General features: G+C 41.7%; 1 protein-coding gene across 2 annotated transcripts in view; it reads right to left on the bottom strand.

Annotated features, from left to right (window-relative positions):
• Positions 1 to 933: 933 nt before the first annotated feature.
• The window catches only part of pi4kaa (phosphatidylinositol 4-kinase, catalytic, alpha a), a 43200-nt gene continuing 20092 nt past the window's right edge, over positions 934 to 24041 (bottom strand). The window contains exons 25-54 of one of the 2 annotated variants that reach the window (XM_036140646.1): positions 22390 to 22514; positions 22237 to 22318; positions 22071 to 22154; positions 21832 to 21921; positions 21400 to 21519; positions 21038 to 21130; positions 20062 to 20218; positions 19845 to 19972; positions 19612 to 19770; positions 19365 to 19519; positions 18722 to 18829; positions 18112 to 18239; positions 16934 to 17089; positions 15703 to 15782; positions 15420 to 15619; positions 13886 to 13973; positions 13631 to 13798; positions 13486 to 13539; positions 13288 to 13408; positions 13081 to 13210; positions 12922 to 12992; positions 11341 to 11413; positions 11077 to 11257; positions 10872 to 10976; positions 10153 to 10278; positions 7561 to 7681; positions 7249 to 7408; positions 7058 to 7147; positions 5670 to 5753; positions 934 to 4807 (exon numbers count right to left, since the gene is read on the bottom strand). In XM_036140646.1, coding sequence (XP_035996539.1) covers positions 4756 to 4807; positions 5670 to 5753; positions 7058 to 7147; positions 7249 to 7408; positions 7561 to 7681; positions 10153 to 10278; positions 10872 to 10976; positions 11077 to 11257; positions 11341 to 11413; positions 12922 to 12992; positions 13081 to 13210; positions 13288 to 13408; positions 13486 to 13539; positions 13631 to 13798; positions 13886 to 13973; positions 15420 to 15619; positions 15703 to 15782; positions 16934 to 17089; positions 18112 to 18239; positions 18722 to 18829; positions 19365 to 19519; positions 19612 to 19770; positions 19845 to 19972; positions 20062 to 20218; positions 21038 to 21130; positions 21400 to 21519; positions 21832 to 21921; positions 22071 to 22154; positions 22237 to 22318; positions 22390 to 22514 — 3489 coding nt within the window. In that variant the 3' untranslated portion in view covers positions 934 to 4755. Of the gene's footprint in view, positions 4808 to 5669; positions 5754 to 7057; positions 7148 to 7248; positions 7409 to 7560; positions 7682 to 10152; positions 10279 to 10871; positions 10977 to 11076; positions 11258 to 11340; positions 11414 to 12921; positions 12993 to 13080; positions 13211 to 13287; positions 13409 to 13485; positions 13540 to 13630; positions 13799 to 13885; positions 13974 to 15419; positions 15620 to 15702; positions 15783 to 16933; positions 17090 to 18018; positions 18240 to 18721; positions 18830 to 19364; positions 19520 to 19611; positions 19771 to 19844; positions 19973 to 20061; positions 20219 to 21037; positions 21131 to 21399; positions 21520 to 21831; positions 21922 to 22070; positions 22155 to 22236; positions 22319 to 22389; positions 22515 to 24041 lie in introns of both variants that reach the window. The other variant, XM_036140645.1, reaches the window with a different exon arrangement.

The raw sequence follows: 24041 nt of genomic DNA on the forward strand, positions 1-24041 counted from the left end.
GCAGGTTAACGTCATGTGTACTTTTGGAAAATTAAATTTTATTTTAAAGTCAGAGTAGCTTCAGCAGGGTGTATTACATTGAAATGACTGTTGTCATTTCAGCTTTTAACTTTTTGTTCTTTCTCTTTTTTCTTTATAGTAGGTACACCTGGTCTGGCGTTCTGTTAACTGTGACATCATCCAGAGAAGACGGCTCACCCGCTACTACCATCTAATGTAGAACAGATTACTAGATCAATGTGTGCTTCTGTGCTTGTTTGTCTCTCTTGTTGTGTCTCTGCTCTGTCTTCTGTAACCCAGTCGGTCGAGGCAGATGACCGTTCATACTGAGCCCGGTTCTGCTGGAGGTTTTCCTTCCCGTTAATGGGGAGTTTTTTCTTCCCACTGTCGCTTCATGCTTGCTCAGTATGAGGGATTGCTGCAAAGCCATGTACAATGCAGACGACTCTTCCTGTGGCTCTACGCTTCTCCAGGAGTGAATGCTGCTTGTCGGGACTTTGAAACAATCAACTAGTTCCCTTATATAGGACATTTTTGACCAATCTGTATAATATGATTGATTTTGACTTTGTAAAGTGCCTTGAGATGACATGTTTCATGAATTGGCGCTATATAAATAAAATTGAAATTGAACCTTGCTGTATTGTGATTTAGTACCATGTCATACACCAGCTCAGAGCGAGCTGCAAATCTTGTGAATCAAAAACTGCAAACATTATCTGACTGCATCACATTCTCTGTATAAAGTTTACAGAGCTTTTTTTTTTCACATGCTTGGTAAAAAAAAAAGGAATTGAAAAATTACTTTGGACTTTTGCATGGTTCCACAAACTTGGACTTTTCCCTTAATGATGTTACAGAGACATGGCGGCAACTCCAAACAGGGGGGAAAAAAATAAATATAAGCACATAAAAAGAAAGGCCACACCGCGGTGAAAATGTTCACATTTATTGCAGAAGTATAGGTTTTCAGTAAGCAGACCATCTAAAAGGTGCAATGATGCATAAACCGAGCAGAACAAACACACACTGATGTCTGTACAGATATCTTCATAAGGACATTTTCAAATGCATTTTAGACGTATTGACTTAAAACTGAGTCTTATTGCATCTCTTGGTGTGACACAGAGTTGTAGGTAGTGCCATCAGATGTAGAGGTCAGTAACATGTTTCAGAGTGACTACATTAAGAATAAAAAAAAAAACACAGTTGGATGGTTTCCATGCGACTCTGATCGGAGTCAGAGGCATTCAACGTTCTCCCTCTAAACGCCTTAAAACTCAGCTGGTCCTCATAAAGATAGCCTTACACACACACGTACAAGTGTTCGGACACATCTTGAAGACGTGACGGATGTCCTTTACAGATAAAAAATATCTCTCTGGTCACAGCAGAGGCGAACGCTTCAGTCGGAGTTACAAACACAGCAACGACAGGAAGACAGCTTTAGCAGTAAACTTTCTCTCTCTCACACCCAACAATGCCACGGAGGGAGACAATACAGCACTCACATACAGCATCAATACACAGAAATAGATTGCATAAATTTAGTCTTTTGCTTGTCAAGTATTTCTACAGCTGTTTCTACCGAGGGTAGGATAAATGGCTTGTATCGGGTGTTTCTCGTCGTCTTCATCTCGGTCTTCAAGGGGTTTTGGTTCAACGTAAAGACGCATGATGATTACGAGGAATGTTTCGAAACAGCACACGCACTTCAAACCGCGATTCTGACCGGCTTCACTGGACGGGTAGTAAACGCAGAGATAGAGCTTTAAAAGTTGAGCCAGCGAGGGAAGGGAAGGAAAAAAATGACCTTAACCGAAACCTTTTAAGCGTTATTTAAAAGTAACGGAGCAGAGAAAATAAATTATAAGAGCTGCATGATAAAACTTTAAAATATCAATAATTTAAGGAGGGCAAACCAGAAAATAATAAAAAGCTGCAAAGGGGCACAAGCACAATGATCCTAAATATCGTCTGTTTCCTAAACGTTGAGGCTTTCCGCAGCTAGAACTTGTGCTTTTTTTATTGATCTGTTCTCCATCCTGCAGCTCTTATATTTTGAATGTGGGCTCAGGGTGTGTCTGCTGACGGAAGGAAAACGGCTTAAACATGACAACTGTAGGAACTTGATTGTTTCACAAACAGCGTTGGGAGAAAATGTGCTTCAGTGTCCTGAATCAGTATGTGGTCCATTTGCAGCTCGCCATCTCCCCGGTCGCTTTTTGGCCAACACTGGAGAAAGTCCTACAGAATAGTCTCTGATTTGAATGGAGCAGACTGTGATTGGAAACGGATGCTTCCTACTTCTAATTAAACAAAAAATACCAAATATGTTTAAAAAAACATTGATCTTTTGTTACAAATGAAACGTTGCTCTAACTCACTGTATGAGAGACATGGAAGCAATAAACCAGCACATTATTCATAGTTGTCTGTAAATCCAAAAATACGCGTATTTTCTTTCTGTTTATTCTTTATTCTTCATTTCCCAAAAAGGAAACTGGCTAAAAATCACAGGGAATCATTGCATTTAGTTTTTTAAAAACACGCAGGCTTGGAGCTTTTTCATTTAAAGACGGGGCAGTGATGTCCAGTTCAAGGTCTTTGGTCTGCGTCCAAAATGCAGCCCCACCTGCTGCTTCCCTAAAGAACGAAAGCTGCTGGTAGTAGCTGCATCAGAGAGGTGGGAGGATTTCACTTTACTGATTTATCCAAGTGTAGCAGCACACAAGGATAAAAAGCCCATTTTACGTTATACATATGTTAAATGGACATTTTGAAGGTAGTATCTCATGCGTAAAGTCTCTCTGGATCCCTTTATGCTCGCCTTAGGCGGCTTTCCAACCAAGTTTCCGTATTTTTTAACAATTTTTACCTCTGAAAAACTGTATTGTTTAGTTGAAGAGTTATGGAACTGTTGCTGAAACATTTATTTATTTATCGACCCTGTAGGCAACACTATTTAATGGTAGTCTCTAGAAAGAAGTAATAGCTTTAACCTAAAGGATTGCTCCTACCCTTCAATGTGACTCAGATTCCCCCATTTTTTGTGATATTTCACTAGTAACTTCACATTTACAACAACGCACTTAGAATTAAACTACTACTAGTAGTACTAATAATATACTTAAGCGAAAGTGCTGCATTTCTAATGACGTCACAATAAGTTTCTAAAATGTACTTTTGTAAACCTAAACTATGCCCATTTAAAAGCATCATGCTGCTCATTCTTTGCATGACAAACGTCTCTTTATCCCTAAGTTTTGCACAATTTAAAACCACTATTACCCATGTTCTAAATATTTTTCATAAAATGTAAAAGGCCCTATGTTCTGGACGCTAGAGCTGAGTGGAACAATTGCTGAAGTTAGAACAAATATCTGCAATCCCCCACAGGGGTTCATGTTCACAGGAGATGCACTTATCAATTGGTCAGAGACCAGAATTGGACAACTTTCTCAAGGTCGGCTTTTCAGGGGTGATCAGCAGCTCAAATAAGAAACAATCTCAATTTCTTTCTGATTCAGTAGATGCAACAAAACTAAGAACTCGTATCATTTCCAGTCTTGAAACCCATCAACCAACAGCATCTACTTTGCAGCACTTTGCTTTGAGTTCACTTACAAAGCTGCAACGACAATGTAATTCCTTCGTTTCTGTTGGTTTCAATACCTCAACGATCTCTATGAAAGATCTGGCAGCACATTTTAAGCGTTAGTCTGAAAAAAAATTTAAAAATCGGAATCGGTATCGGCCAGGAAACCTGATCTGAGGATTTGGGTTTAATATCAGTAAAGTGACTCTGAGCTGATTATCACCCAGAAAGGAGAGGTGTTTCACCTTCTCTACACCTCTCTGCTGCATAGCCATCAGTTCACGCTAATAAATTACATCGATCGACTCTGAAACATCCGGGTTAGTAACGCAGTGGAAAGTGAAAGTAGCAGCAGAGCCCCGTAGGTCCAAGTTATCGGTTGTTAAGCTCCAGTAGTGGAAAACTGCCTCCATGTAACAATGACGTGAAAATGTGCAACATGAAAACGAGGTTCAATGTGACGGCTAAAAGCTCCATCTGGTAAACATAAATGCTAACAAGTAATTAAAGGTAAATGACTGCAAGTAATCTGGATGTGGCTCTACAGGAAATATTCTACGCTACACACTACTGTAAAATCACTTATTGTTGAAATACCTTGACGTCACGACAGACTACTCTTAGAATAAATGTGGACTGACTCCTGTAATGATACATATATATTTGACCTATATAACAACATCTATTTGTGTTCTTCTTAGTCTAGAATACTGTTTGGATTGTTTTCATCTCTAACGTTTCTACTGAGCTATTGCTGATGAAACACCGATCTATAAAGTGCATTAAAGAGGGTAACAGCGCAGCGACACAATGAAAACGGCCAGCAGTAGCCGTGAATCCCTTTTTGACCTCATTCTGCAAGTGGAAATCTTTAGTGTTTGCTGGTAAACTAACCAAAAGCGTCAAGGAAAAAGTTAAAGGGTAGTTCGGATCCCTGTGTTGGTAAATAGAAGACAAGAAATTCTCCTACAAACCTACATGGACATGATTGTAAAATCAGACAACTTATAGTGCGCAGAGGAAAACTGGAGGGTTAAAAGCGTCCCGCTGCTGCCCGACCCGGGGGAGCAGAACCAGCAGGTCAGGTCCTGGGTTACAGTCGTCCTACGGAGGGCCGTGGAGTCACTCAGCGGGAGCAGAGTTCTGCAAGGCGGCCTTCAGTAGGGAATCTGGTTCTGGTAATACTGCAGCATGTCGTACGTTTTGCTCCTGTTCAAATGAAACCAAGCACAAGACGATAATCGATGGGTTGCCACAGGACACACCATGTTCTTCAGCGTTACATTTCAAAGTAAAGAGTAATTAAAGAGCTTTATACTATAAGAACTATATGCAAGTGGAGTGAATTTATTGTTGTTGGGTTTTTTTGTCAACTCTTCATCTTTTTGAGATGCCACCCGCTGCAAAATGCAATCAGTTGCATTGGTCGTTTATATTTAATGCAGTCATGGTCCTACCTCACAGAAACCAATGAATGTCCACGTTTAGAGGGACAGTTTGCTTTTTTTAACAAAATGAGCAAATACTAACAGTGGACTCAAAACTAGGAACATTAACGCCACCCAAAATATATTTTCCTTTATTATGTCCACATTGTTAACCTGATTTTGTTTCTTTTATTCGTTTTTATTCTTCAATCACTGGTTTTAAAACCCATTTCTGATATATTCTCTGTGGCAGCACTCCAGACCATAATGTGAAAACTGGACAGCATTTTGTCGGTCTATAATGCAAATTCATATTACACAATCTCCTATTGCTTAAAATGAGCTAATGGGAACATTTACTTTGGCTAGTTAGAGGAGTCTGTCTAATTTCTAGTTAGTTTCTAATTTCACCGATTCCAGATTACTGTCTGTAAGTAACTAAGTTCACTACCAATTTAACAGAAACATTTCAACAGTGACAAAGCTTTAAATCTGTCATCCCCCATCAGAACCCTCAGACTGTCCATAAATGAAGGGATGGAAACAGAAATGACTAAGACGGCTGTCAACACCCAAAGCGTTCTGCCTGCAGAGGACGGCTGCTTCAGCCGGACACGGAAGGACGCTACTGATGTTTTTCTCACCTGCTGCTGAGGAAGCAACTCTGGATGATTTTTATTATGAATGCTGCCGCTTCTTTCTCACTCATCTGAGGGTTAAATCGTCCCCTGAAAAAGAAAAAAAAAATAACATTTATGGAATAATAAACCACAACATCCTTAAATGTGCTGACCCGCAGTTATCTCATAAAAACGGCTCAGTTATAATAACCATCCTTGGCACTGCAAAAAGGTGTTAAATTCTGTGAAATAAATGTGTTTAGGTTGAGAAACACAGAAGGGCACTTTGCTGACTCAGCGTTAGGTGTTTCTCGTCATGTTTTCTGGAGTCAGAACCGTTTCTCCCTTTTCTTTTTCCGGCAAACTCAGAGACGTAGAAGCAAAAATTGATGGGCATGTTTTTGTTTAGGTTTCTTCATTTAATCAATCCCTGAAAGACATTAGTGAGATTACTAATATGATACCTATTAATCCTACTAGAGACAAGGTTCAATGTCATCATTTAGTTTTAATTGAAGCACTAATGGTGTGATTCTGAGAGTTTATACATTTCTCTCACTCCTTTTTATAAAGCATGCAAATAAGGCTCCCAAACAAAGATAGTCCACTCTTCAGAATTGTTTGTGATAGATTTGAGGTGGGCAAGAAAATAATATATATTATTTGATGAGATATTTGATGCTCAAAAGGGATTCAGTAGCTCAATCATTACAGATACTGATCCAACATTTAGAGGGCTTAGCCACTCCCAACAAATCTATAGAAAAAATTTTGACAAATCAATTTTCCTTATAGGACGGAAAAAGATCACAAACTATAAGAAACGAGAATGTGGTAAATTTCAAGGTGAGGTTCTTCCTTCCCCAATGTGTGTCTAAGTCACAACGTTTAAGGAAGGTCAAGTACAGTTTCTGTAAAATCAGACACTTATTGTTCAGATGACTAATAGATATTTATATTTTTAGATTACTATTATAACTATAATTTAATTGGGTTATAACACAGCAGTAGACATAAGCACAGCAGAGTTCTCCCTGGATAGGACCAAACACTTTTCTGCACAAACTTTCTTTGCAACCCAAGCTTGTTGCAGTAAAGGTTTGACTGACGCCTGAAAAAACTATGTTCCTAAATGTTGTCCCACTTCCAAAGGATGATTTATACAGTTATGGTAAAAACAAAGTACATCCTCTGTCAATTATACAGTTTTTAACCTAGTAATGATCTGGCCTTTATCTGGTTTTAAAATTAACTCAAATAAAACATGAGGTAGTATAAAAATTCTATTAATAGAAGAAAACTATTTTAAAAGTCAAAATGGCTTTAGCATATATGGCTGTAAATACGTACTGTAGACCCAACAATCAGAGCGTTTGCATCGGTGAAAGTTCTGCATATTCAAACCTCCTTACTTAAGAAGTTTGATGGTTTGCCCTCTGAAGCAGGGCAGTCCCGTGTCCAGCATGAGCGTAACCAGGGAAACCACTGCATCCATGTAAGGTCTGTGAAAAGAGAAGAAAAAGGAAACAAAAGATAAACACCTGCAATGAAGCCAAGCTGATAGAAGACAACAGCTTATCGGCATCATCCACATTCCTCTTACCGCACGGCCAGATATCCTCTCACACACATCTCCATGAACCATTTAAAAGGGGTAGCCTCCATTTTGCCCCCCATGATCATCACCATCTCATCGGTCAGCTTGATGTCCGGCTCCCAGCCCAGGTTGCCGCCTGGGGAGCTCTCGAACATGAAGCCGAAATCTGGAGGAAACAAAAATCATTTTTACAAGCAACCGCTTTAAAACGGACAACTAATTGTGACAAATTATTCTCTCTGCTCATAAAGGCTCCTGCACACAAGATTAAGATGTCTGAAAAGGAGTTTGCCGGGGTATCTGGAGTGTCCATCACACCTATGTGGATCAGGTGACCCTTGCTGTCCAGCATGATGTTGCCATTGTGCCTGTCTTTGATCTGCAGCAGGAACAGCAGCAGGCTGTAGGCGGCCATGCTGCGGATGAAGTTGTACCGCGCCTGCAGGAAGGAGAGGAGAGGAGAGGAGAGGAGAGGAGAGGAGAGGAGAGCGCGATGACTTTGAGCTCAACAGCAGGTTTGTAAGGTTAAATTAGCAAGATATGTCAAAAGAGCACAATAATGAAAACAAATAACATTCCCACTGCAGTTTTAAAAAAGTAGTTGCTATTTATGAACTTGTGACCATACAGTGACTCTTAAGGAGTACAAACTTCTCCAGCAGCTTTTAATACATTGTTGAATATAAACCACAGACTTCAATGTCTCTTTTTGGAATTTTATGGAAAACAACAACAGAGCAACACATGAGTGAAGGGGAAGAAAAAAAAAAAGATACCCGGTGATTTAAATGTTTTCAAATAAAAATCTCACAAGTTTAGTTTGCATCGCTATTCAGCTTTTTTTTTACGCTGAAACTTAAAGCGTTTTGGCCTTAGCGAAGGTAGCTACTCAACGTCAAGAATCTTTATTATCCGCTAGGGGCAACTGATCACACAGCCAGACCAAAATAGAAGATTTTTCCCACCAGCCAAAAAGCCCACCTTCCCCACAGTGAAACACGGTAGAGGCAGCATCATGCTGAGGAGATGCTTTTCCTTTTAGAGGTTATAAAAGAGTTGAGACTGAGGGGGAAGTTCAAGTTCCAGCAGGATCCAGCGACCCTGAACATCCAGCCAGAGCTACAAAGGAAGGGTTTAGATGAAAGCGTAGTCGTGTTTTAGTTAAAACCCAGATTTAAATCAAATGAAAATCAGATATCAACACGTGAAAAATCGATTCTCTCCATTCAATCTGACTTAGCTTGATTAATCTTACAAAGAATGGAGCAAATAAGTCTCTCCCCGGATGCACAAAGCTGGCAGAGACATACTGAAAAAGACTTTGGCTTTTTATTGCAGCCAAAAGGGGTTCCACAACGTACTAATGCCCGATACACACTGCGATTATCGGCCGTCGCAGATGAAAGATGAGCACTGTGGGAAAATCGTGGAGAAATCTTTGGTCGTGGTTCTAAATCTGCTCTGATGTTTCACTGTGAGAAAGGTTCAAGGACGGCCGTTGTTAGCGTCTCGCGAGGAAAGATAACCTGCGATCAATATCTGACAGTGACAGCTGTTTAGAAAGAGGGTCTCAGAGCGTGACAGCCGCTATGACCTGCGTCTAATCAGAGCTGTTAGCATATGAGAGGCTCCACAGGTTGTGAATGGCCCTGCACATGCAAATGAAGAAAAAAAAGCCTACGTTTTGGATTGGTGAATGAATTTTTGTCAGGAATACCCTGTCCTGTTTGCTCCGATCAGACATGTTTGTTTAATTGGAGTGAACACGCCGCCACGCGACGCATGGAGGGCTGTGAACAGGTGCATCTTCGTCAGGTCAGCACAGCAGACACAACCCGAGAGCGTTCATTTCTTTTCTTTTATTGTGGTAACCTAGGACAAAGACTGATAAATCATTTGGACCCCAGGATTTTTCATTTATTTAATTTCTGGGCCTGCGTTGGACTTTGATGCGCTGAACTGGAACATTTTGCAGAACGGATTTTTTTCTTTATTTATGAAAGGACACTGTGACATTTGATTAAACAGATTCATCCAACGAGAACTCTTTAATTTATTACTGGACCATTTTATGAAACTTATTTTATTGCTTATTTGATTGCGACGGATTTGGGATTTTGTTTAGAATAAATCCCGCCAGTGCGGTAGAGAAATTGCAGAAGCTGATGAAGTTGCTTTTTCACTGCAAAAACAGATCTAAAAATAAGTAAAATGTTCTTAAAGTTAGTGTATTTATCCTTAAATTGAGCAGGTAAATAAGATTATCTGCCAATGGAATGAGTATTTTGACCCCTAAAATAAGATAATTAGACATCCTGCACTTGAAATAAGATGATTGAGAGGATTTATTCCTATTTTAAGTGCAAATTCTTATTCCATTGGCAAATCATCATATTTACCTGCTCAAATCAAGCTCAAATTTTAAGAACATTTTACTTATTTCTAGTTCTGTTTTTGCAGTGTTGTTGTACGTCTTACGCAATTTAGCAGTAAACAGTGATGGTACAATGGGCACACATAAAACCTGACACCGTACCAAAGATTTTTAAATCCACGTTGCTCAGTGTGGCACGGAGTAGTTTTTATAAAGTGCTAAAATTGCACAGCGCACAAAGGCCATAAGGGGAGCTGCATACAAACCCACACAACATTTTTTACTTCCCCCTTTTAACAACACACTTCATTGTGTTGGTCTATCCTACTTTCCTGACAAAATACCCTGAAATGACCAAATGTTGCAGATTAAAGGATCCTAGAATTTACAGGGAATGTGAAACAGTGCAAACGCACCGCAGGAGTTTGTTGATGACCTGCAAAGAATTTATTAAAGTAATCTTAGGAAATGCCAGCTTTTAATGATACAAACAAAGAAGTAAAAGAGAGTAGAGTCAGATATTCAGAGGTGCAGACCTTCTGGAAGGCCAGGGTGGATTCATCACCGTACTGGTTACGGAAATAATCGTACATCCCAAAGTCTGTCTGACGACCGAGCTGGTCTCTGGATTTGCAGTCCGGGATGCACTCAATGACGCCACACTGAGGAAAGGAAGATCAGTCCGATTAAAAAGAAATAGTCTCAGGAAAGCTTGTTAATCTACGATATAATTCAGTGGAATGAATAATGAAGCCTTTTTAACATTTATAAGTAAAGACAGTTGCCTATACCTTTAAATTAACCTAATATACCAAATAATAAGACAGAAATATTTGGATGCGGCGATATGAAAATTTGGCCCGATATTGATTTCTGATCTAAACATTGCTGATAACTGATATTACTGACATATTTCTTTACCCTTTCAACCACAACGCTGACATTGGTGCTCTGCTTCAGTTGAACACCCCACAATCCTGCATCTCTATCACATGACCAAACAAATATTACATGGCCTACCCCCTGTCCTCCTCATCCTCCAGAAACACATACAGCAAACAAGATGGAAGCAGACATCTGCTGTCAATATCGACCCCATTTTATTTATCGGACAGATACCGATGGCAATGCCGATACATCGTTCATCCCTAATATTGGGTATTATTACTACTCGGGTTATTCAAAGCAATCGCAGAAATTAAGAGAGATGAGAATCTAGAAGAATCTGAGAGAAAAATAAAACAAAGCTCGTTACCCCTGGCGCCGTGGCCACCACTCTGTACGGAAAGACGAACAGATCCAGACCCACCAGCTGAAAGATGTTCTTAAACAGCCCAATAATCTGTAGCGCAAGCATGTCCTGGAGAACAGAAAACATCACAGGGTGGTCACGTGACACGTCGCCCACCGCTGATGTTTGTGCTGTAGACGTCTGGAGTCAGCTGGAAAGAGGGGAGCACCTGTCTGCAGTCGTCTCCCACTTTAAAGATGGCCGCCTGCCAGCAAACCCGGCCTGATCCGTCTGGATTGTCCTCTCCATCCTCCACAGAGTCTGAGGGACAGCGAAGACCCTCCCTCTCCAGCTCACTCACGCCACAGCGCTTGACCTTAAATTTGGCCAGATAGGGCGCCTTGGCAGCACTGAAACACACCCAGACAGATGAAAGGCACACAGGAGGACGGAGGCTGATGAGAACTCCTCTGTAAGCAGTAGACATCATTACCTCTGCATGGGGGTTCCAGACTTGTAGTCAATGTCCAACACAATGGCTTCTGGATTACTGGGTAGGTAACAGCCTGGAGGAGGTACAGAAAACACAGAGCTGCTCAAATAACAGAATGATTTGAGTGGCATCAGCTGTTAATATTCAATAGAAACGCAAACAGGCTTGAAAAGGTGCTGCTGGCATCGCAATACTAACGACAAGGTTGAGGAATCTACAGCTAATAACAGGTCATCTTCGAGCAACTAAGACATGAATGAGAAAAGTTAAAAACAACAACTATATGTCCAACATCCATGACAGGTACAGCAGCATGAATTAAAATTGACTGAAGAACTCCTCTTCAGGTATGCTGAAAACACGCCATACTAAAGCTAGAAAAACGAGCAAAATCACAGATATTAGTTTCTAGACGCAAGTTTCCGGACTTAAAAAGTTGAACTACCTGCAGAAAACCCTTTTCAATCAACAGTTTTTAGTTTTATGATTTACTAACCTATCAGTTTATTATTATTATTGTTAAAGGGATTAAAGAGAATGGAAATAACGCTTATAGTCCCACATTGGGGAAATTCAGATGTAGCAGCAGCATCAGCAGAGTGACAGACAAATATCAAAACAAATATCAAAACAGAAAAAACTAAGAGGGACAAGAAAATTTTAGCATGTTACTGTACAGTGATCAAAAATAGCAAATTCATTGAAATAAATGTGCAGCACAAAATGTGCTGCACATTTAATCTGAAAACTAGAATTACCACCTCATTGAGTTTGTTGGAAGCAGTGATGGCTATAAAGTCTAACAGCTGCTGGGAGAAAGGATCTGCGATAGCGCTCCTTTGTGCATCTAGGATGCAGCAGTCTGTCGCTGAAGGAGCTTTTCAGCCCTGCAGCACCTTTCTGCCTAAATTTCCAGTATTAAAGGACTGATGTCCCAACGAGGTCTAGACAAACTCATCCATGCGTTTATCTTTGATAACATTGATTATTGTAATGGTGTCTTCACAGGTCTACCCAAAGAAATCAATCAGACAACTTTTACTACAACGGTGTCTTCACAGGTTTGTCCATAAAAATCAATCAGACAACTTCAGCTGATCCAGAATGCTGCTGCTCCATTCTCACTAAAACCAGGAAGATAGAGCACATCACCCCAGTTCTAAAGTCCTAGGTTTAGGACTGATGTGCCAATTAGGTTTAGATTAAGGTTAGGTATATACCGGTAAAGGTTAGGTTTCGGGTCAAGGTTAGGCCATAGAAAGGGTTAAAAATCAGTAGAAGTCCTCACTTTATACTATACTAAACAAGTATGTGTGTGTGTGTTTGTATACGCATGTGTGTGTGTCAGCTTGATGATGGCAAAGAAAGAGAAGACCGAGGCAAATTGCAACTCATATCGATGTTGAACTGTAATATCACAATCTTTTGTTTTGTTTTTAAATTCAGTGCAGCCCAAGTGACGTGCTTGCTGTCCATGTCTAATTCTGAACCTATCTTTCAGTAACAGAGTGGCTAAAATGGCTTTTGGCAGACAATTATAAAAAGGTGTCAGTCTATCCCAGAGATATAACAGCCGGATACCTGGCTGCACTTTGATGTCCGACAAGGCTTTGAGACAAGCTCGTTTCCTCTCCTCGCCCTTCGGAACGGGCCTGAGAAAGAAAAGAACAGAGCAACCTCAGCTCCATAACCCTGCCCTGTGCAGGTCATTTGAGCGCAGAGGGGCTGAGCAGCACTCACTTGATGATGGCAGACACGTTGGTGATCTTATTAAAGAAGTCAAACTCTCTTTGGTAGAAATCTTTGGCAGGGCCGGACAGAGAACCCATGATCTCCTCCACCATCTGCTCCAGCAGCTCCCCGATGTCAGCTGCACGCACAAACTCATGAGCGTTTGATGAGTGTAATCATGTGACCTTGGCTCTTAAGGCAAACGGTATGACTCACGGTCTTTCTGGTGTCCCTCCTCGTCCATGAAGATGTTGGTCTTCATGTTCCAGATGAACTGATGAGCGAGAAGCTGAGACTTCTGTGCTGCCCACAGGATGTACTCCCTCACGTAGCCCATCTGAACAGCACAAAGAGTTGATCCAACCGCTCTGTGACATGGTGGCTGAGAGGATAGATCTCAAAGTTTGCGTTTACCTTGTCGTAACGAAGGGCTTGCACGATCTGAGGAATGTAGAACAAGATGGCGTCCTACGAAGATGAATCACAAATGTTATTGCGATTAAAAAAAGGAGCTTTCTCTAATTAGCTGGATTCCCAAATTCACAGAAAGGTGACCTACTGGAGGAAAGGAGCGCAGCACTTTAACGCCATACTGCGCAGTGAGAGGATGAGGAGGGTACATGCTGCTGAAGTAGGACAGCCCGGTGGGCGGGTCAGCTGGAGCCCAGCACAAGATGTGACTCAGCTCAGGAGAATCGGCGTCGATAGTGTGCCACGTCACCAAGAACTGAAGACGAAGGGCATGAAGAAAAAACACGTTTAGACTCAGACAAAGCTAAATTCCTCGAGCTCCAGAATGACTGGAAGTTGGTACCTTCACGGCTTCGGGGACGTCGCTGACTGCTCCGGGGTCCAGTCTCACCAGTCTGGTCACTTCGGCCACAATGGCATCATTTTTAAACCTGGAGACCAAAAAGAGGCACACAGAAAAAGCAGGAGGGTAAAATCCAAGGGTGGACGGAGGTTTAGCTCGGCGTGGTACCTGGGGGGACCACAGGGGGGCAGCAGATACAACTTTCTGTTCAGATAATCAAACATTTAAGGTGTGCATGTTTTTCATTTATGAAGGTGATTGTTTATTTCTTTTAATCCTTCTAAAGAATAATGAATAAAAACTTCATGTTTGAGCCCAGAGTGCACAGAACCATGTGTGATGACTGCATTACTCCTTTGTTAAATAACCTTACACTACCTGTGTTTAGTCCATAATTGCTAATCTTAGATTTTTTTTTTTTGATGTTGAAAGATTTTCTAAATCCAAATTGCATTCTGCAATTAAAAGGCTTATAGCAGCCTGTGTGGAAAAACCTATCTGGTTTGTTCGGCACCACGTGGTGGTTCCTTTGATAAAATACCTTTTTTTTTTTTTTTTTAAAAAAAGGACGATTTCAATTAAAGGTTGACCGATATATCTGCCGGCCGATATTTTTGGCCGATATTTGTGTTTTAGTCTTGTATCGGTATCTGCTGATATAAGCGTGCATTGGCCGATCCATTAGCGAAAAGAAAGAAAGTAGAAAGAAAGCGAGGAAGAACAGAAGAAAGGATGGATACAAGGATGGAAGGGTGTATGCCAAAGAACAAAAGAAGGGGAGAAAGAAAGAACGAAAGGAAGGACACAGAAGGAAAGTGAACGACTGGAAGGATCAAGGACACAAAAAAGGAAAAGACAGGAGGGAGGGAGGAAGAAACAATCATAGGACAGAAGAAGGTAAAACAGACAGAAAGATAGAAATGAGTAGAAAGAAGAACAAAGGACCCTCATTTAGACAACAAGATGGGGAATAAAGATTGGAAATATGAACACTTTTTCCATAGGAAGCTTGTCCATAGACTGTCTAGGCTCAGCTCAGGGTCAGAAGGTCCGTGATCAGGGCCGAGTCGTGACCGTTTCTGCTTAAAAAGCTGAGGTTTTGTCGACATTTCAGAAATCCAGACTCTTTGATTTCCCACGTTATCCCCAGTTGTTCTAGAAATGCCACGATAGACATGGTCAGATAGAAGGAGGTCTGGGTTCTTCTCCTGGACATGTTAGCCTTGCAGCCCAACTTTAGATAACGGAAGACAGTGGATGTCAGGAGGGAGGATGTTAAAACCCACTGGAGCATTAGAAATGCATATTTAGCATTTAAACCCATAGCCTACCCAAGATGAACTAAAACATCAACTAACGCAGACTATCGGAATCAGCAAACTGTCTCTCTGGCGCTAAATTACCCTTCAGTGAATCTGAACAAATATTAACCACAAGAAGCTAACCAACCAGGTGGAACATTTGGTTTTTTTAAACCCCTAAAGCATCACTTAACAGCAATCTCATCTTATTCTATTGATATAACAATGCACACCTTGTAGGTAGTTGCATAGCTAGGTAGGGTGCAATGCTCCAGGCCAGATTGACGTTGTCCTTCCACTGTTTCTCTGTCAAACTGATGTACTTGGACCTCCAGTTAGCGATGCTGGTCTCCACCGACTGCTCAGTGGCGATGGCCAGCTCCTGAGTGGAGAGGGGGTTGTACCATGTGGTCAGGCGCTCGATCTCACTGGCCTGTGAAGAGAGGAGAGGAGGGGAGGGCAGCGAGTTCAAAAGCTAAACGAGCAAAGGCAGTGGACACGGGGCTCTGAACTCACCAGCAACGCCAGCAGCAGGGTCCGCCGTTTCATATAGTACTTGTGAAGCTGCGTTCCTCTGTTGCTCTTTTTAGACGTGCCTGGGGGGAAAAAAGCAGAGGTGTAGAAAGTTAGGTGGAACGTTTCTTTGGGCCAATCCCCTGGTGTGAAATCATGTATGCTGTCAAGTTTTGCATCTAAGATGGATTCAAGTTTTATTGTCTCAGAACAAAGAACTAGAGTGCAAATAACAGATCTGATGCGTACAGATTAAATAAAATGGTAACAATTTATCCTAAAGGTAAAGATTCATTTTTACCAACCTAGTCATCAATCATTTAAAAACAGGATGTTAAAATTACTCATTTTTTCTTTTTTTTTTTCCTGCTCCAAACAACCATTCACAACTCGTCGTAAAAAGATAAAGACCAACTTTTGGTTATTAATGAAGAGGAAGCTTCTACGACTTCTTCAAATAGTAATCTACAGAATATAAATCAGATCCTGGGATGAATCGATGTCTAGGTTTAATCCGTAGATCAGGTTTCCATTAGAAGCAGGTTCAGGGACACTGACAAACTAAAAGCAGTTTAGGAAGTGTTCCCGTTTGATTCTTCTCAAACCTTTGGCTTTTATGCTGAAAAGGTTTCTTACTGCCTAGTTAACTATTTGAAACAAAACATCTGGTGGTTCTGTGATTACGCTCCACAGTTTTGGCAATTTCACGGTAGCTGCCTGCATCCCTCTGGAAGGCTTTTTTCTTCTTTTTCTTTTTCTATTTTTTTTTAACAATATTTGACCTTTCAGAATCAGTTAAATCTTATATTCACTGATTTTGCTGGAACAGAAGCCGCCCAACAATTGCGCATACTTGGGGGTGCAGGGTGCTGATCTCCTTAGGCCACACCCTCCTTCTTTACACATATACACATCGCCTGGCAATATGAGGGGTGGGGGGGGGGGGGGTCAGTTCTGTTCTGTGTCAGTTATAAGCCATTAAAACAAAACCTGGATAAAGAGTAAAACAAAAAAAAAACATCCCATGTGAAACTAAGAACATCCAGATAGATGCTGTGAGAAAGCCTGGGCAGTTATTGTGTAGGACGACTTTACAAAGGAGCCAGACCTTTGCCCAGGACTGTATAAAAGCTCAAGTCGGGTAAATCCACCTGTCAAACATTGTGGATTATCACTTGAGTCACTTTAGAAGGTCCCTGGCCTCTTCTAGTCCATGTGTATGACGGCGCTCTACCTGACTTCTTAGACGTGGTTGACATCCCACTGGACAGAGGGTAGGTGTTGATCCATCCCTGGCCGCTCTGCTGGGACCGCGTGCTGGAATCCACGTTGCTCCGCATGTCGGCGGCGTTCATCACCGACAGACTGTTCAAGGAGGGGTCCTGATTATCTGTCCACAGACGAACAGAATCAGGACCAAACGGAGCCAAAGCAGCCTTGTTTTAGGCCGCTACTTGAATTGAGCACATCATCGTTCAGTTCAGCTTGGAAAAGGATGCAAAAGCCTTCACAACTCTTCCGCTGATTCCCATTTCTGCCACATTACAAGCACAAACCTCAGTGTGTTTTATTGATGCGGTTTCTTCCAATAAAAGTACTTTGAAGTTTATGGTTTTAATGCAACAAAAATAAGTTCAACAGTTATGAATACTTGTGCAGTGCACTATACACACAACAACTACTGAACAATGAAAAACCATAAACAACACAGTCGATGATGAGGGTTTGTTTTGAAAAGCGAGATGAGTCGTGTTGCTCTAGTCTTCTGCTGTGATGCTCATGCATTCTGAAAACGGAGCATTTGATTGGATATGGAGGCAGTAGTTGCCCTAATCCACTGACACTCGGTCAGACGTTGGAGAAGTCTGATCCAGGCCTGGATTAGAGGTCTAAGCTACCTGATGCGGTCTGATGGGTATGAGTATGAAACCAGGACTTTTTTCTGGATCGTCGGGAATGAAGTGGACAGGATTTACTTAGATGGAGGGGGAGAAAACGACCGTTTTCTTTTAGGATTTGGTTGCTTCTTTTGAGACCAAATTGATCAGGTGGAGGACAGGGGCAGACGGGTGGGGCTGATGAATAATCATGCATCATGACGTTGATGCCAAATTTGTGCTTTTCCTCACAGCCGCATTAAAAGCAAAATTCAAAGTGAACAAAAAAAAAATAAAAAAAAAAGATTTTGAGAATCAGAGAACTGAAAGTAGGAAAATTTAGAGTGAGACAGCGCTGTGAGGAGAAGCCGTGTCAAATCCGACACACGTGACAACATGCCCCTACCGCAGCGCAGCTCGAGCTCCACCGCTTTAGGCTTACTTAAGATAGATATCGGAGAAGTGCTGGACACGATAAGCGATCCGAATATCCCAGCAGAGAGAGTGCTCGGGGTTGAGGTAGTACCAAGCTCACCAGGTGGGACCAGCTGGCACGCGGCCAGGTACTTCTTGTCTGACAGGATGCTGGCATAGAAGCGGATCATGATGCTGATGTCCTCGCGGAGACGCTTCTCAGCCTGGGTGGGAAACTTCGGAGATACGCTGTAAAGACCGGAGGAGAGACACTCGCTGACTAAATGACGCGAGGCACCTCGGATGTAACTTGGTACGCATTTAGCAGCTTTGTGTTTCTGACATGCTGATGACGCCGTATGTCAGCCTGAATAAAAACTACATGGGAAAACTACACTACACAAAATGTCACATTTTTAACAGGTAATATGAAGTTATGAGTTAAAGTGCCAGAGGTTCCCGAACTTTTTAGCCTGCGACCCCCAAAATCCCAGCGCCACATAATGGTAACCTCCTATTGGAAGGGAGGGGGGGGGGCTTTTTTGGGAAATTGTGAGAATAAAGTCATAATATTACGAGAATAATGTTGAAAAATTACAAAAATAAAGTCAGATTTTTATAAGAACTCTTACAAGAAAGTAGAGGAGACACTAAATCTTATTAGCACATCAGCATCAAATCACCTAGCGACCCCTACTGGAGACTTACGGCGTTGACATCATTTAATGTACCTGAAGTAATCGAAGGCTGTAGAATAGATCTTCTCTCGGAGGACGTTTCTCACGGTTGAATTGGTGACAACGTCAGAGTGCAGCAGAGCCAGACCTAAAGTCAGCAACCTAACACACAGAGAAATATAGCTATCATAAACCACTCTAGTCATTTCACTCAATCCTTTCTACTCAGCTCATTTATGCCTTGCAAATGTATTCGTACAGCTTGATTCTTTTTTCCCATTTTGTCATGGTGCAACCACAAGCTTGAAAGCATTTTATTGGGGTTTCATGGCCCAGACCAGCAAAATGTTGAACATAAATGAAGAGTGGGAGAAATCGGCTGCTTGTTTCTCACATTGTTCACAAATAAATACTAAAAAGTATGATTTAGATTTGCATTAATCCCTTGAGAAGAAATATCTTTTACCACAAATAGGGTTGCAATATTTGGAGTGAGTCTCTATCATTGCAAAATACACAAAGCATCATTATATTGGAAGAAGAGTGTCTGCAAAGAGGAAAAAGGTTGGACTCTATAGGAACATGCTTCAACTGAAACCCCAGAGGAATACAATAGATTCTGTTGTTGTTCAGCCAGAATGGAGGACTGTATGAATGCTTTTGCAAAGTCCTGTACTAGCCTTAAAGGGTGCGATACCTGAAACGTGACCCAATGGCAGCTACGTGGCGGTTGAGGCCGCCACTCTTACTTCCACCGACATCCAAGGACAGGGAGCGCTGGAGCAAACTGCCAAAGATCTCCACCTGATCAGCGCTGGAGTACTTGGCTATTTCAAACCTCTGGACAAGAAACTAGAAAGGAAAAAAACAAAAAACAAAGCTAAAGATGTAAAGGCAAAACGCGGATGACAGGGACATCTTCTTGCACAAAGACTTTTTCCGACCTCGATCCAGATGTGGTGAGGGGTGACGTCTGGAGGACAGGGGACAGGCTGACTTTCCTCTGACGCAGCAAGAGGATCAGCCTCCACCTGGGCATCAGAGAACAGGCCCATCTTCAGCTCCACCGTCATCTGCCACGCTCCCGCCATCTCCCGCATGAACTGGACACAAGCAGAAGACGTGGGTATGCAGAGAAGCTGCGCTAACAAGACAACAGACACTTCGAACAACGTACCGGCACTTCCACTCCTGTACGCGCTGCCAGCAGCCACTCCCAGCACGCGATGGCGGTTTCCATGCCGTGCTCTGTAAACATCTTGAGGGGCGACCAGCAGAGGTGGTGCAGGAGCTGAGGATCGCAGTCTGTACACGAAATACGCCGGGAGCTAAGTCAGAGCCTTTGAAGACGAGGCATTCACAGACACGAGCAGCGCAGACCAACGGAGTCGTACCCGTGCTGCTGATGAGCAAGGCGGCCAGTTTGAACATGGCCTCGGTGAAGGCCTCAGGCTGAGCAGAGTCTAAAGCCTCTCCCATCTGTTTGATCATCAGCCGGGTCAGGTCCGACTGTCCCCTGACTGCCTGGGCAAAGTGGATCATACCTGCAACCTACAGAAAAAAACAGCAAAGATCATAAGGGAAACAATTATGCTGCCCCTCTTTAGAAAAAAATGAAGGACTATTCAAAAGCTGTTAAATATAGAACGCGCACGTCTCTAATTAATGTATCTCTAACATGCACACATTTAAAGAATGCTTTGGAGATAGACACCAGCCCCCCGCCCTGGTGACCCTGCCAGGATAATGGAGTGTAGTCAATAGTCACGGATGGATGGGTCATAATTTATCATGTTATAACAAGTAATACTAAATACTCAATTATCACTAGGGTGTAACTCACTAGCTTTGTTATGATATGATGATATATCGATTTGTTTGGATGACGATGCAACAACATTAATATTTACATTAATATCAGCTCGCCAAAAAAACATGACTTGAATTTTATTTCTAAGTTTTCCGGGTATCAGACATTTAAATCAAAAACAGCATTCTTCTTATAATAATAATAATAATCATTTAACTGATATATCAATGTGGGTCGATGTATTTTTACACCCCTAATTATCACTACAGGTAACTAAAAAAAGTTGTTAAAGTGCCACAAAAGCAACAGATATTTTCGCACACTGATTGCCTTTGGATTTATTCAACCTGAAAGCAGCATCTGAATGAAAATGAACAATGGCTGGTTGAAGGCAGCTGCTATAAAGAATTGTAAAAATTATAATCACCTCTTTAATTATGTTACATTCATTCTTTGATTCAGAAATAGAAACATTAGAGTTAAAGTCAAAAGTGTAAATACTAAAAAAATGTGTATTGTATTATGTAACTTTGATGGTGCCTGAAACAATGTTGTTTTACCTCTCCAGCATATCGGTTGCGGAGGTTCAGGGATGCCATGAAGTTGGAGTAATCCTTCTTCACACAGGATGGCCTCTCAGTCAGCTGGGTGGACTAAATGAGAAGGTGATGGAAGCCAAGTGCATTTATGAACTCCATATCTACTACAAAATAATCCTCTCAAGACCTGGGATCCCACAGAGCCATGTTCTAGGGCTCTTCCCTGGTCTTTAAAACTCAGGATTTCTGTTTAAATCTTCAATGCTAAACAAATTAAAATTATGTCTACTTGACTGATTAAAATTAACTAGTTATTCAACGTTAAGCAAGTTAAAAAAGTAAAACAGCCATAAGTAGCAACAAGACTGCAGTTTGGGACTCACCCCCAGAGTGGTACTCTGTCTGTTGTAGCCAGCAAAGTGCAAGATGCTTTCTGTTGCCATGGCCAGACCCGTGTGCTGGGAGAGACCCGAGACCCAGTTCTGATGTTTGTTAAGGTACTCCTGACACCACATGGAAAAAAAAAAAAAACACGTTTCAGGTCCAAACTTTAGTTTCTTTGGTGCATGCTTAACATCTCAGATTTATATTATAAAGACTAACATAGGGTATTTAAAAATAAACTAAGTTAACTTTTATATCCTTTCCAACAAATATTTTATAAATAATATTCAAGATTAGAGGTATAGTGAAAAAACAAAATAACTACAAATAAAAATTGTCTTTTTTTTTACCTAAACAAATACATTAATGTCTGCTTTGGACTCCACAACTCAGTACGACACAGCAGAAAATGAGGTGATGGGAAATATTACCTGCAGGTGGGATTTAGTCACAGAGGGAGCCCACTTCATCGCCTCTTTAAGGATTTCTCCACACCGCGCAGCAAAATCTTTCACGATGCTCTAAATATTACAGAGAGCAAAACTGTTAATGCAACCAGGTCATGATTGATTTTTGGTCCGGTCGTTCGGACGAGGAGCGACTATCGCCCCGAGTGGAAAGAACTGGATGAGTAAAATGATGAATCTTTGTCAGCGTAAACCAAAGTTACCTCTCTGGCTTCACATGTATCTGGGGCAGTGATTCTGTAGGGGGTATCTGGGATGTCATAATAGGGCTGGTCTTTATGAATGTCCTGCAACACACCAGAAATGTCCATAAAGCCCGAGATCTGGGTGGCAAATAACAAACTTGACACGTATATTATCATCACTCACTGCACTGAGGGACAGGGAGAGCGTCTGCAAGATGTCCAGCATGGTCTTCAGCACCCGGCCGCTCCACAGCAGGTGGGGGAAGCTGAGGACGGAGATGTTTGATGGTTTATGACAGAATTTGTGTGGCAATTTCCAGAGGAAGAACTTTCTTACGTTTCAGCCAGACCAGACAGGTATTTGTCGGCCACTCTGCGGATCCGCTTGTGGATGTGGTTGAAGTTGACCAGGAGAAACTGAGCGTGGCGTTCCAGCTCCTCCTCATGAGCTTTGGTCTTTGGCTAAAAAAATGGAACCAGATGTTGTTTAATTAAAGCAAAGACTGTTTTCTCTTTCACCTCGTCACGGACCTTTGGAGAAGCATCCAACAGTCTTCCCTCTTCATCCTCTCACAGGATAAAGCAACAAACTCTTCGCTCATGATTAGATCATAGTAAACAAAGCAGTTTTGTACAGACACATGTTAATGTTAACAGTGGTTAACGTAAAAATGTATACAAAAATCCTGTATCTTCAGTTACACCATACACAACTCATAATATTATATCATCATGTTGCATTATAATAAATATGTTTATTTTTGTAGTATTTGGTTTGAAGAGTTCATCTGGCTTGTAAACAAGTAGTAATGTGTTGCATCCGTTCTAAGAGTAGAAAAATCATTTTAAAAGCAGACATACAGACCCTTAAAGGGGACAGATTAGGCAAAATCCACTTTTTAGCCCTTAAATATGTTCTGTTGTATACTTGGAGGGAGTGAAGAAAAATTTTATGTAGTCTGTCCAGGTGATGTGTAGATATCTTTATACTCAATTTGGGTCATATTTTTCAGACGGTTCAATTTTCTCAGTTTCTATTAGGTTTTGAACAATAATGTTACAGTATTTGCAGCAGAGCTGCCAAACAAATCCGCCTTTTTTATCTTTTGCTGCAATTTTGTAGTCCAACCTGAAGGACGCCAAAGCTACAAGTGGATCAAAATCTTCACTTGTTTGGTCCACAAAATTCATTGCACCGTTCCCCAGCAAACTACAAAAATGGCAGAACAGAGTGGAGTGGAACACTCTGTGACAAGGAGGGGAGCGGGGTGTGAAGGGCCTCCTTTAGATTTAAAGAGACGGCACCAAAACAGGTTGCTCTTAGATGCAGCTCAGAACAGGGGTAAAAGAGTAACCTGACTCTAGCCAGATGTATTTCGCTCCGCCTAGCTCCACTCACATCCATCTGGGACCTCTCCATAGGAATTGCCTTTATTGAAGGCTGGGCCTTATCAAAAATCCTTGCATATGATTGGATAAGCCACTTGTCTGTCATCTTTATCGACGTGCTATTTCAACCACTCACACCGAAGCTAACCTGTGACGCTGTGAGAGCGACGCAGGAAAAAAAAAAGCTGCACACGTTTTATTGACAGTGAGCTGACAGGAAGAGGGGGGAAGACAGGCGGCAAAGCGCCTCGGGTCGGAGTTGATCCCGGGCCGACCGCGTCGAGGACTAAAGGCCTCCTAATATGGTTTGCGCTAACCGCTAACAAAACTTGCCAAATCCGGTTGGGAGAAGGGCGAAAACATTGTTTCCACCAACAAAAGCCTTTAGAGGCGTTTTCTGATGTTCTTTTAATGAAACAATATTAGGTAGATTGGACAACACGGAAGAAATAGCAGCATCAATGTTAACGCTTGCTTCCTCAATGCGAGCCGCCATTGCTGTCTGTCTCACGTCACGGTCGCTTCTCCACTACGTCACATCTATGAAACTCCAGCCCTGCGTCCTGATTGGCTAGACAATAAAATTGGTTGGAGAAATCA

Source organism: Fundulus heteroclitus, chromosome 8 (genome assembly GCF_011125445.2).
Source record: "Fundulus heteroclitus isolate FHET01 chromosome 8, MU-UCD_Fhet_4.1, whole genome shotgun sequence".
NCBI classification, from domain to species: Eukaryota; Metazoa; Chordata; class Actinopteri; order Cyprinodontiformes; family Fundulidae; genus Fundulus; species Fundulus heteroclitus.